Source organism: Plectropomus leopardus, chromosome 3 (genome assembly GCF_026936395.1).
Source record: "Plectropomus leopardus strain MGB_pleo_1.0 chromosome 3, ASM2693639v1, whole genome shotgun sequence".
NCBI classification, from domain to species: Eukaryota; Metazoa; Chordata; class Actinopteri; order Perciformes; family Serranidae; genus Plectropomus; species Plectropomus leopardus.
The window spans coordinates 23,583,611-23,597,525 of record NC_142178.1 but is presented as its reverse complement, the minus strand read 5'-3'; the positions used below and the strand labels follow the sequence as shown (position 1 = coordinate 23,597,525).

General features: G+C 40.4%; 1 protein-coding gene across 2 annotated transcripts in view; it reads left to right on the top strand.

The window, feature by feature from the left end:
• hhip (hedgehog interacting protein) overlaps positions 1–13,223 on the top strand; it is a 40,770-nt gene extending 27,547 nt beyond the window's left edge. For both annotated transcript variants that reach the window (XM_042485444.2, XM_088075900.1), the window contains exons 12-13: positions 9,460–9,608; positions 10,691–13,223. In XM_042485444.2, coding sequence (XP_042341378.1) covers positions 9,460–9,608; positions 10,691–10,887 — 346 coding nt within the window. In that variant the 3' untranslated portion in view covers positions 10,888–13,223. The remainder of the gene's footprint in view (positions 1–9,459; positions 9,609–10,690) is intronic.
• Positions 13,224–13,915: the final 692 nt, after the last annotated feature.

The following is a 13,915-nucleotide window of genomic DNA, read 5'->3' as shown; positions in this document are numbered from 1 at the left end:
TTTTTATGGTGAGACTAATATAATCATGATCAGTATATCATACAAAGCACTCATGCTGCCGACTCTAATGAACCCATGGATCTGTAGTCTATCACATTTCACTGCAGTGATGTTTTCTCTTGTTAATTTTCAACCTTACATTGTCACTACCTATTAATGTCTCCTTCACACATTGTCTTATATTAGACAGAATTGTTTACGTTCTGTTTCCACCTTCAGTTTTACTTGTCCGTCCATTTGACAGATTTGTAAGGGTGAGGGACATAAGATTTATCTTAGCCGATCAATAAAGGCCAAAGTGTCTGCTGTAATATAATGTCATTGTAAGTCCACACTGATGCATAGCTATGCCTTTATACCTTTTTTGCAGGGTTTTAATAGTGGAGCAGAGTGAGGTAAAGCAAACCACGTTGTCTGAGAGATTAAGACGACATGTTGATGAAGAACAGCTTCAACAACAGCGTCAATCTTGTCTATAACACTTGCCGTTGTTGTTATTACTCCCTACAGAGACAAAGCACATTTAAGTCGCGCCCCCACCAGGGGGGAAACAATCCATTGCTCTCCATTGACTTTATATTGAGTGAAGGTGCGTCCGTGTCTTCTCCATCTGCTAGCTAACGAAAGCTAACAGAAAAATACCTATAAACTGTAGTGTGATGGGATATACATAAAACAATGTAAAGAACCCAGAATTAAGTTTTAATAAGCTGCTGAAAACTGAGCATTTCAGAGGACAAAAGTGGATACAGAAGTCAGGGATCAGCCGAGAGAGTGGGGGAAACTGTGGGATCCTGACACTTAGTGTACCCGAAGCAGCAAGTATTTTGCTAAGCTGAAGCTTGTTATTACTCTCCCTCTCTGGGAGACAAAAGGGAGTAAAATTACATTATTACATTTGACTTGCTGATATCTAATGTTTTTAGCTAGCTACAGGAATTTTTATTGGCGTTTCGGTCCATGTTTGCATAGTGTGGCACCAAGACATTCCCTTCCCCCAACTTTGGGGATATGATGCATTGCGCTATATCGCAATTGGTTTCGAATCACCACTTAAAAATTTTTGAAGTTTTTTATTGTGACAAATAAACCACCATTTCATGTCACAACGCAAGACAAAATCAGTCAACTTGAACTTGGTAGAGTGGGCAGATTTAAAGGTCTGGATCCAGGCAATTTTGCATACACTTAAAATATGCCGCAACCACAACTTTGGTGCTCTTCAACAAGTTGTCGCATGACCACCTGCCTGGGCCAAAACAAATGCCAAGCAGTAAATGGAGAATAAGCACAGAATTTCAAAATGTTAGTGTAAAGTATTGCTAACAGCAACACTGACTTAGCTGGCCATGTTCACTTTTGTAACTACTGCCTTCTGGTTATTTTCAGAGCATTTGACAGCAGGATTTATTCTGCTGAGAGTGAAGAAAACACAAAGGCACCTGTTGTCAAGCACAGAGAACTCTACATATTTTATTTCAGCGCATGTAGAAAAACACACATACATGCTCATGCATAGAGCACATTTTATTCGTCATTTTGTGGACAGAGTTCGGCAACAATCCAGCACACACACACACACAGACACACCATTTTAACTTTGAGCAGTTGCAATCCAGTCTATTTCCGTGCAGTCGAAAGCTTAATTAGTTGATGTTAAACAACTGGAATGTGTGGGGAACATACGCGAGTGCAACTTCATAATTCAAACGTGTGTGCGCGTGTCACTTAGTCATAATCCTTACCATATGTATTAGACATCATTCTGATAGTGATGGATCTATAAACTATTTGTGCAAAGCCAAGTACGTGTGAGAAACATTTTGTCACTGAAGATGAGAAAATATGCAGACAGGGTATGAATTCATCCCACATGATATAGTAGGCATGTATGAGTGTTTGTGTCTGATATATTATCCTGGCAGTAAGGAAATCACCACAAACATAAGCAGACTTTGTAATTCAAACCAAACGCATATTACGTTTCCAGCTGAACCCCCCATGTTTTTGTCTATCTTCTTATCAACACTTGTGCAGGAAGTTGAGAGAGTGAAATCCTGTAGGGGTAGGCCCATCTGCTCAGGTCAGTGAGTAGGTTGTGTCCAACTTTGAACGTACTGAATGCACAAGAAAAAGCCGAAAACGAATATTATTTCTTTAGGCTAGGTCTGATTTGATTAAGAAAGGCAGATAGAATAAGGGAAGCAGACTCAGAGAGAGAGAATTTGCATGACTCGAAATCACAATAGAAACATATCCGCAGCTGATTATTCCTGGGTGACGACAGTGCCACCCAGGCATTAGCACAATTAATTACACCACAGATGTTTCAAAGGGGCCCTGGTGGCTTGCTCTGTATTTATGTTTTCTGGCTTGGCCGCTGGACGCATTTCTCCCAAAGAACAATTCTTTCCACCATCAAGTGGACTTGTTTAGTCTGTGTGGACCCTGTGGTGTTGGAGTCTTGACTCCTAATACACTCTGGCTGCATTGTTATGATCTTGTTACAGGGAGGATGAAAAGGGTGGGGGGTCATGGGGGGAGTAAATGGGGTAGCTAACATGTCTGACCTTAGCGCGTTATCAAGTCTGGTGGTCCTCCCCGTTTTTCTTTTCCATACTGCCAGGACATCTGGACCCTAAAGCCCCCTCTCATAAAGAGGTTTGTTTTAGAGTATGGTGGTTTTTGTGGTCCGGTATAGCATCTAGCACTGTGTTTTGATCAACTGTGTGTTTGGGAACATAGAGGGGGAAAGAGGAACTGGTAGGGAGGGCGGCAAAGGCTTACAGGGAAACATCAGCCATAAAATCCCTCAGTAGTGTTTGTGTAAACATGTCCTGGCCAGATGACTTCATTTCTAGGTATTTGTTTGTCAGTTGGAGTACCACTCCAATAATAAATAGGCCACCATGCATTTAGAAACATGCTGAATGTGTGTGGTGTGAGAGAAAGACAGAGACAGGGAGCAAGACAGGACTTGTTTGTGGTATAGCAGTTGGAGAGAAATATTTCCGATCATATGGGGCCTATATGGTGACTGTCAGATGAAGTTAAAAACTCTGAATCAGTGGTAAGTTGACATTTTAGTTTAGCTTCTCCTCACCAAATATCCTCTCCAAAGATTGTCACAATCAAGAAGAAGAATCACAATCTTGGAGGTCTACATTTTGTTCATTTTGATGGCACATATAATATAGAGGTAATAGAGGTAATTGTTGGTGATTTTGGATCTCACTTCCTACAGATCCGCAATGCCTGTAGTCGTCTCTCTTTTGTTTGTTCAGCCATAGCAACTGATTACTCGCAACGTTAGCAGAGACCTGAAAAAACAGTACCCCAATTGAAACATGTTAGTTGAGAAATGAGTCTATTGCATTAGCTCCACCTACCCTCTCTGGCGGACCAGCCATTCCCACTGGACAAAAAAACGTCTAACACCTGCTGACATCTGGCTTTTTAATGCAATGGAAATACGTACAATCTGCATTAACACCCAGCTCAAATGACTCTGCAATAGTCAAGAGTTTTTATCACCTCTGGCTCCAATTGTCATTGATGGAAACACCCAGGTGAACGCGCTTTCATCTTGCCTTAAACGGCAAGATGAAATTAGCGTCAGCCACCTCCAAATCAGTGCTAAAACACTGATCCAAATTAGTCTGCACCGAGTTTGAAAGAGAGACTGAATTAATAAGAGATATAAAGAGATGTGACCACCGTAAAGTTTTCACAGACCTGTTTGCCGGCCTGTCAGTGACACTGAATGGACACACCAAAACAACCCACACACACACACACACAAACACACACACACACACAGGTACAAGCTCTGCTTTCTGGGCTTACTCATGTTTGAAAAACCCACATGCACTTGTGATTTTTCCCAACAATGTCATCTTAGATGCTCAGTTCATAATACTGTAAATGCTTTCAACAGTGGGCCTTTGGCTCAGTCACCATTGTGCTACCACAGTTGGCATTAGATAGTTACTTAACAGACATTTATTGAAAGGGAAACTTTTAAGATGATTCCTTTAAAGGAGGTCCATGTGAAATTCAGTGCATATGAGTTGTCTGGATATGATTTTCAACATGGCAAGGTTGCTGAGCTGGTGGCTTCTAGCTTATGAGCTGGTGGCTTCTAGCTTATGCAGTATGAGGACAGTGAAGAGCCGCAGCAGCGATAAGTTAGCCAGTGGCACACATACATGCATTAACATACACGCACTATTCGACTGGTTTACTACAGCAAACAACTCTAAGAAGCCACCACCGTGACTGTATTCTCTGCCCAGGAAGCCGTTACTCCACTATATCTTTACATAGTAAGTGCTGGTTTGCTGCTATAATAATGTTGTAAGTGTTGCATACAGAACCAACAATGGAAATTCTCGCACATATATTTTGTCGAAGACAAGGCAAGTGGCTTCTTCTTCTGCTTTTCAGCAATCTTACTTTCTATATTTACCTTAAACACACAATATTTAAGTGAAGCAGTTGACTCAAACGGAGTGAAACTTCAGTTTGACTGTAGTTTGCTGCAGATTACACTGTAGGCAGGCATTCACGGGCAACTTTGGCTACATTTCAGTCCCAATGAGTCTGCATTTGATAACATAATTATTTATACAGTGAGAGCATTATATTTGTGCCAGGAACAAATAATGCTAGAAAGACCCATTTCTTTCTGAGAAGAGAAACATACGAACAAACAAAGATATTATGATACAGCACAAAACAGGGATTTGTTTCAGCCCCTCTCTGTATATACAATACGTCATGGGAGTCATATAGCAAAGTTAGATGTTTATTATATCATAATTCAAAAGGCACATGTTGCACTCCATCCGTGCAGTTGGACAGAGCCTGCCTTACATTTAGTCCTCTGCAATAGTTTATTTGTAGCATATAGAGCCAGACCTCCTGCTGATTTCTGCTGTAAAATGCAATTTGCCTTTCTGTTTGTTTCAGCCCCTCTCCACAGAGAAGAAGGGAAAGCAGTATTATGAAAGACTTTTCACACGTTCAGGTTTTGTCAGCTGCAGGCTGGGCTGATTGAATTACAGTGAGCAGAGACCTTAAAAAGACACAGTGAACTTCGAATAGGGTCCTGGGACCTCCTTTATGAACTGCATTAGACATGGAAGTCACAAATCACTGGATGTGCAGGCGAAGGAGACAGCGGGTGCTCGTTTGTGGATATATTTATCTGTATGTGTGCCTCTCTGTGTTTTGTGTGTACAGATATAAACTGTGTGGGTGGTGCGTACACGCGAACATGCACATCTGTGAGCCTGTGTGAGCGTGCGGTACGCTAGCTCCCAGCACGCTGCAGAAAAAAAAGCCTTTTCTTTATTTTCCTATCCCTCCTAAATCTTCCTACATCTCTGCTGTGGTCCTCCCCTCAACAAAGCTGCTTGCCAGTCGCACTGAATAGCCCTGGCTCCTACAATACACAGTAAATTTCTTGCACAATTAAAACAAGGAATGAAGCTACAAAAGAAGCCCCCAAACAATGGAGTCAGATGACAAAACAGCAAGAGAGACCACACTGGGCCGTTTGATTAAGCCATTGTTAGGGTGCACAATGTACACCACTCCACAGCCCTTTTCTCACATATACCTCACGTCAATCAAATGGACCCTGAGAGCCAACAAGCTAAACACACACACACACACACACACACACACACACACACACACACACACACTGACAAACATAATAATCAAACAGATCAGGAACAAATCTGAAGCAGGGCATCCACACTGCTGAGAGCGCAGACCTAAATGCTCTGAAGCCTTATCTTTTAAGCTGTGCAGTCATTCTCACTCTATTTTCATTTTAATTATGACATGATCTGCATTTTATACACTGTTTTATTTTTATCGTGGTCATCATCATCTCTCTCTCTCTCTCTCTCTCTCTCTCTCTCTCTCTCTCTCTCTCTCTCTCTCTGTATGTAACTACCTTATGTGGGAGCACTGTCGCCCTTCTCCCACTCCCTCGCTCACACATACACCACCCCTCCCAAAGTTGATAAATTCCCACAGTGGCTGTTGACCCAGCTGCCTTTGTCAAGTGGCGCTACCAGCAGGTGCTGTTTTCACAGCCACCCTGGCAGTCGTACAGACTGTTTAGTAGCGCTGCTGACCCCTGCCTGCTATTAACAGTGTTAGCTACAGACCCCCCAATCCTCCAGGGACTCTTACTCTTTCTCTCTCTCCCTCTCTTTCTGTTTGTTTCCCTCTTTCGTTCTTTTTTTTTTTGTAACTACATGCAGCCTGCAACAACAAAAGCCAGCATGGATGGAGTCTGGAGTTGGGTGCTGATGGGAGCATGGGAATCAACCCCCCTCCGCCCTCCATCCTCCAAATTTAAAGCAACTTTAACTCACACAGTCACAGTATTGTCACTGCACACTGCTATCAGTCAGTGTGTCTGTCAGAACATTTGCAACACATTTTTCAAACTAAGTAAACACTCGGACAGTCAAAGAAATACGATTATCACCACAAAACAACTTAGTTGCAGTCATTTATCCACTAGGGATGCACAATAATATGGGCACATGATCCGTATCAACTAATATTGGCCTTAAAATAAAATATCAGAATCAGCTGACATGCTGCTTTCTGGCGATATCACAAACTGATATTTTTTTATTGACAAAGTGAACAAAACATCAACCCCTAGTTGAAGTATTTTTCTCATTTTGCATAATGAATAAACATTACATACATTGAAAATCATTTTATTTCATGTCACCATCTGCCAGTGGGCCATCATAATAAGAGAACGCTTAACATGATGTTAATTCCACTACAGAAGAGACTTGAGCACTAACATTAGGTGGGGAAAAAAGTGGATATATCGATTTAGGTTTTGGTAATCAGCCTAATGAGTTGTTATATATCGGATTTCGGCAAAACATCCAATATAGTGCATACCTACAATCCACCATCTGACTGATTTTATATTTAAAGATGAAATGTGTGTCTGTCCACACAGTCAGCCCTGTACAATAGGTAAAATAAGCATTATAATTACACAAGCAGTCAGAGCAGGTGAGATTCAACAAAACAGATCAATATTTTCCCACAGCATAATTCTGAGAGCATCTAAGAGTAAATGCACAGTAAGCTCAACTGGATGAATATTATGCGTTAAATTTAAGTCGGATTTTAGATTGAATAAACAAAATATTCACTCTTGGTTTTCAGCCCTGAACTCCATCAAGTTTTATTTCTATTGCTGACTGACCATTTGCTCTTCAGGCATGATTGATGAGGCCTGTTCCACCAAAAACACACACTGACCTCACTACTGACGCTTCAGCTCTCATACCAGGAGCAGTCTACAAGAGTCCAGTTGCCAAGCCTGTGTAAAAGTGTGTGTGTGTCCGTTCATGTCCAGCAAATTGTGTTGCCTTGTTAGCTTTTCTACCTCGGTACAACAGAACTGTTTACGCATCTTTAGTCCTCCCGCTCTGTCTTTTTTGCAAACACACTCAGACGAATGTGTGTGTGTGTGTGTGTTGACAGCAGGCGCTAACAGACGCTTCACATTTGAACTCGATTACGCACTTGCTGTATTATTTCCAGATTTGTAGAGCGTGATATGAAATAATTCTGTTTCAACCCATTTGCTGATATGCGTGTCTGGATGTTTGTCTTAATATGGAATGATCACAATATGTCTCTTTGGTGTTCAGACTTGACGCATATGGTGTGGAGATGTTTGTGTGTGTCTGCATTTTTCAAATTATGTTTATATCTGCGAGAGCCCTGTGTTAACCCTTTGTGTTGTTTAGTTATGCAATGAGGAAGAATTAAAGAAAAACAAAACAATAAAAGCGCCACGCTTATAATAAAGAGAAAAGCCACCAATACGTCAATGACAAATCATTCGAAAATAGACATATAGGTAGATTTTTAACTAGCCACAGAGGTTCAAAACATAGGTCTTAAAGTACACCACTTTAAAAGTGCCACTTCGGTTTCATATTAACAAAAGCTGATGGTCCTGCCTATCATCTGGGATTATACACACAATATGTGATGGCAGATGTGTTGATCCCACTTGTTGGTTCAAAAATAGCTTTACAGTAAACAAATGGCTACAGCTATCATGATACTTCAAAGTGAAGTGTTAGATGTTTAAATATAACACGTTATATACAAGAATTGCAGTATAATATTACTGTGGAACTCAGCCAAGAAGAGTTGGATGAGTGTTTTGTTTTTGTTCGTGCTCTTTGTTTGTCAGTCAGCAGACTATTTTAAGTCAGGAATTGATTTTGCATGAAACTTTGTGATCTACAAAATATGAACTGATGTGTGCTGGCAGGTATAACTTCTTACTGAAAAGCTCTTCTTGACATACCAAGTTACCTCTAAAAGCAGAAGTAAACCATCCATTTTACTAGACCAATCAAACAACCTGTGGACACTGGGAAAGTCATTTCTATTTTGAACATAAGAATCCTGCCAGTTTCTCCACTTGGTCCAGCAGCTGAGCACAAAACAAATACAGAGCTGATTAGCTGTGTAGCGTAACAGGCCAAAAGTCTGAAAGTGGGTAGAATTTAAGGAACAAATTATCCAAACGTGAGTTACAGTGTATTTACACACCTTTAAACTGTCTTTGCTTGCCTTAGATAAATCAATAAAACCCTGTTTACATCTATAATTATTTCCAGCACAGTCATTGTTATTGGATGTATGTAGGTCTGTACCCGACTCAGAATTAGATGTGTCCATTCAATACAAATATTTGAGAATTTCTTTTAGTCCATATATAGTTTTAAAGTTCGAACGGGTCCAGCAGGACGTTCAGTGTGACAGCGGCATTCATAATACATGCAACATTTTTCACGGACACTAGGTATCAAGCAAAAGCTAGAGACTGTTTTATCAGGTTGCAAAATATTTTAAAATGTTAATGTTTTGTATTCACTCTCTATTTGACACCTCAAATGATAACCAACAGTATTTTGGGTCCCAGTTACTGGAGATGGAATTTACTGATTTAACTACTTTTAGGATTCGATTATAATATGGCAGCTGTGTCATGTGCTTTTGCAACCCGAAATAGCTCAGCTGGGAGAATGTTTGAAGATCTAAAGGTCCCTGGTTCGATGCTGGGTTTCGACAGAAAGTGCTCAACCTTGTTTCATTGCCTCAGCACTTTGACTTTAACAATAAAGTTGAATCTAATTTAAAGTAAACGATTATATTCTGTTGAAATTGTCACACTATGCTCAAAAGACGTTGTGCCTAAATGGAGGCAGTTATGTCACAGTTGTGCCGTATCTTAATTGTATCAGGGTGTGATTTTATTTAAAGACATTACACAATAATAGTAAATTCATGCCAAACTCTTTTGTCTTTTGTTAGCATGCCATGTGATGCTTGCGACCGCCACATATTGACTTTCCCTCCCTCTAACAACTGTTGCAGGCCTCATGCCCCGAAGGAGTGCCAGCGTCAGGTGGAGCCTCCAGAGCTGCTGATGACAGCTTGTTCCAGACACTGTAAGAACGGACACTGCACTCCGACTGGCAAGTGCTGCTGCAGCCCCGGCTGGGAGGGACCCTTCTGCCGAGTTGGTGAGTGCCTCTTAGTAGATTTGCCTCTGCTGCCTTTGGAGTAGTATCATCTGGACAAACATCCAGGTGTTGCTCCTCTCCAGATGTGTACACACTGCCACATTTTTTCTTAACAGCGTGTCCTAATTGGATGTGAGCGTCACACTGCATCCGTTAAAATACAACTCCGTCACGTCATGTAAACAAACCACTTATCTACTAGCTATGCACTCAGAGACATAACCACTGAAAAGATGTTTGAGTATTTACTTCCTCATTGTTCATATTCACAACAATACTATCACAGGTAATTTATAGATATTGTTGGAGCTTCCACACTCCATCAAACTGTCATCTCCCCTTTGTAAAACAAGCTAGCTTGCTAGCATATCGCAATATTTACAGAATCACTCAGCTCCGTTGCCATCTCCCTCCAGTCAGATGCCCATTTACTGTTGCAATGCCCACATTCCCATCAGGCCTAGTGCTGGACTGAAAAGCTTTTAATTTTCAGTTAAATTAGCTACAAGCTACTTTACTTTAGCTACTTTCTGTCTGTGTGTATAATGTGTCTGTTCAGAATGTGGTTATTTCTGCCAGTTATGCATTTAGTTTTGTTAGTTTATAGTTTACTCCATTAGTGAGTTGGCTGTTAAACTTCATGACTGCAGCTAAAATGCCATTATTACATTACATTGGTAAGTAAAGGGTTGGCTTGATATAGGTGAAAAGAGATTGTACCCTTTTCTTGAAAAACACGTCATCTTCCTCACTGGAGGGAACGCCATAATGTCCTATAATTTTAATTTTTTAATTTTTTTAATTCAGTCGTCTTCATTTCAAGCACTGTGAAGCAACTGTTGTGAAGCAATTGCTGGGCTGTCAAAGCGAGCCACACTGCGCTGCATCACTCACAGTCAGTTCAGTCAGTCCACTAGGAAATAATGTAATCAAACAGATTCAGTTGCTGAAACTCAAGTTGCATCCAGTTAGGACACGGTGTTATACATACTCAGCAACCTATTTGATCTTTAGTGAATGAATGAAACAGAACAACTTCCTTCTCATCTTTTCTAACTTTTTCTTCTCCTCTCTCTCTGTAGCTAAGTGTGAACCAGCCTGCCGCAATGGAGGAGTGTGTATGGAGCCCAACAAGTGCCTCTGTAAGAGCGGCTACTCCGGGGCCCAGTGTGAGAAGAGTGAGCGGGGCATGCCCAACGACCAGGAAAAAGATGGCATACTGGATCACATCATCGACATGACCTCGTACCTCCTAGACCTGACCAGCTATATTGTATAGGGGTGTGCAGAGGGGGGCTGCTCCCCGCTGTCATCCTCAAGTTGACACAAATCTACCTACCACCACCAGCAGACTCTAACAAGGTGTCCATAAAACGGCCTCTTAATCTCCCTCATACCCACACAGGCATGTACACTCACTCATAAAAATACACACAGGATCCCCGACCAACTGATTTTCATCCTCATCACCAAACTCTTCCTCTTCTGCCTATAAGCTACTTGCTCTTGAGCACCAGGCCTGGCATCCAAGCCGTGTTCACACTTCTGAGGGACCTGCAGACAGCAGAGGAGATGATTGATAAGCATGGCCAAGTTATGGAAGTTCAGACATTTCCTCTCTCGTTCAGAAAACACTCGCACACGGCTGAATCCACACGAACAGGAACTCCAACAGGAACATTTTAACCCAAGACTTTGGATCTTTTTAGGGGCTAACTGTTGCCTTACTTAAACCCCCCAAATAAATGGAGTTTGAGGCATTTCAGTGGACAGTTGTTTGTTGAGGGGTAAGGAGTGGCGTGGCTCAAGAACCAGTTTGTGCTCGTGGTCCATTCAAAACCCAGCTAAATAAATACACACAGACTTTGAAGGAACACTCTGCACCTCTAAGGCCATGAGAGCGGGTCACATAGAGCCCGCAGTGCTTTGTGCTACACTATCCTAAAGGGAGACGAACCATGTCGTCTCACTTACTATGTTGTATTTAGTTTGTGGGCACATTGTCATGACAGTATACTGTGTGTATACTTTGTTTCGCAACACTCACTTGCTATCAATGTACAGAATGGATCTGCAACAGGGGACTGTTACCTACACAGAAATAGGAGTGAGAACGTTTCGTCAAAGCCAGTTTCATACAATCTGAACGGAGTTATTGGCTCCCATGCACTGTATTCATTTTTTGTTTCATTCACTTTATTATTCAAAATGAATTTAAACATTTTATTGAAAAGCGCAATGAGAGTAGTTTAACATTCACACACACACACACACACACACACACACACACACACACACACACACACACACACACATACACACATGCACCACACTATCACAGGAATGGTCTCCTTTCATTGCATCACACACTGAACCTGAATTCAAAACTACAAAGGGAAGAGATAGCGCAGTGATGTATATTTCCAATAGAGCTTACCTAAGTACTACTTAGCATTGCAAAAAAAACTATAGCATTACTATTGTTATCATAGAGGAGGGTTTATTTTTTTAAGCGTAATAATATATGGGAGAAAATGGTGTTTATAGAAAGCAGTTTTACACTAAGCTTGTCAGTTCATGTCATTTCACGTTCTTGTACTTATACATATGCAGCTTTTTTCCTCTGTTACGAAAGAGAGACATATGAGGACAATAATTTTTATACTTTTCTTTTATATTTTTCTCCCAATGATAAAAGCAATGCATGTTTGTGCCTGCAGAGAGTAATTCAGAGCAGTTGGCCGAGTCCATCTAACTCTTATCCGTGACATGTGGTTTCATTACCACTGTCAGAAATGTGTCTCTGTTGTGAGATGATCAAACATCTCGTAGGGCCACCAAGTCACTGTGGAAGCTGTTCACATTCAGAGGCAGATCTTATCTGTAGAGAGCAGATTGAAGATGAAACTAAGATTCTGTGTAATGGAGATAATGTCGACTGAACTCTAATGAACATCTGGCTCCTACACGTAGTCAGAACAAAGACTGGGATCGTCTGGAGCCGCACTGTGTCTTCTCAGATGCCAGACAGAAGTTCGTACAGATGCAGCTCACACACATGCATGCCCATGTCCTCTTAAACTTTCTTATTAAGAGCTCCACATTTGATCTTTTGTTGTTTTAATTCCATAAAAGGAGTCTTAACTGAACCATCAATCGCTGTGTTTAACAGTTTTGAAGGCAAACGGTTGCAGTTTTGCTCTCTCCTCCAGCTTTTATTTTGAAAAACAAGTCTAAGTATCATGGTCAATTAAAGTTCAGTGTCCGTAAAAGATGTATTTGTTCTTCATCTCCCGCCTCGCTTGTGTTGCTGAAATAAATCAACTCTGCCTGGTCAAAATGGAATTCATGCTGTAAAATGGAAAATTATAATTTTTTTTAGCACTTAATGTGAAAGTTGCATTGTAGCTGCTGAGACGGCGTGGTGTGAATAGAATAACCATTTTCATTATTTAAGTAGTTACACAAATAAAATAATTATTTAAGTTCTTCTATGTCGTTTTTACCATTGTACTGTATGTTTTTTTATTCCTGTATTGTAAATAAAACTAGGGATAACTTTGTTTCTCTACAGAAATATCAATATGTCTATTAAAATTTATAGCATGTCTGAAATATTTGTCTCTTTGGTTTTTGGTATTTCATAATATACGACAAAAGGTTTCTATTTCCTTATCATTTCCAAGGAAGTTCTCTGTTTAATTTAGTACCACTTAATTATTGGAAAAGTAGAATATCTAATTTGAAAAAGCTTAATTTAATCCTGAGTAAATATTTAGTCAGTACTCATGTATCATTGCAAATATTAACATCATTATATGTTGAATTTCTAACCAAACATTTGCACCACAAGGCCCGATAGCTGTTGAGGAGCTTTTTATCGGATGACATGACCTTCATTTGCAGATGGAGTTGGCCAGTTGTCATGGACATGTAGATGTTAAAATTTTCACTTTTCCGAGTACTATAGCATCCAGCTGCAAAACCACTAATAGTGAACCTCGTGGCGAAACTGTTCAGTCAACTGCAGTTTTAAGTTAAAGGATGAACTTTTAGTCTCAACTTTTAAGTCATATTTATGACATCCTTAAGTAAGAAATAGTTCACCATTTTAATAAAAGCACATTTTTGCTTCCTGATAAGATTGTTGCACATATCTCATATATCTTACCGTTAAAAGTGAGGCTACAGCCAGGAAGCCATTGGCTAAGTTTAGCATTAAGAAAAAACGGGGAAAAGTTGCTCTGTCCAAAGATAAAAAAAAAAAGAAAAACATTTAAAAATGTACCTACCAAGACCTCTGAAGT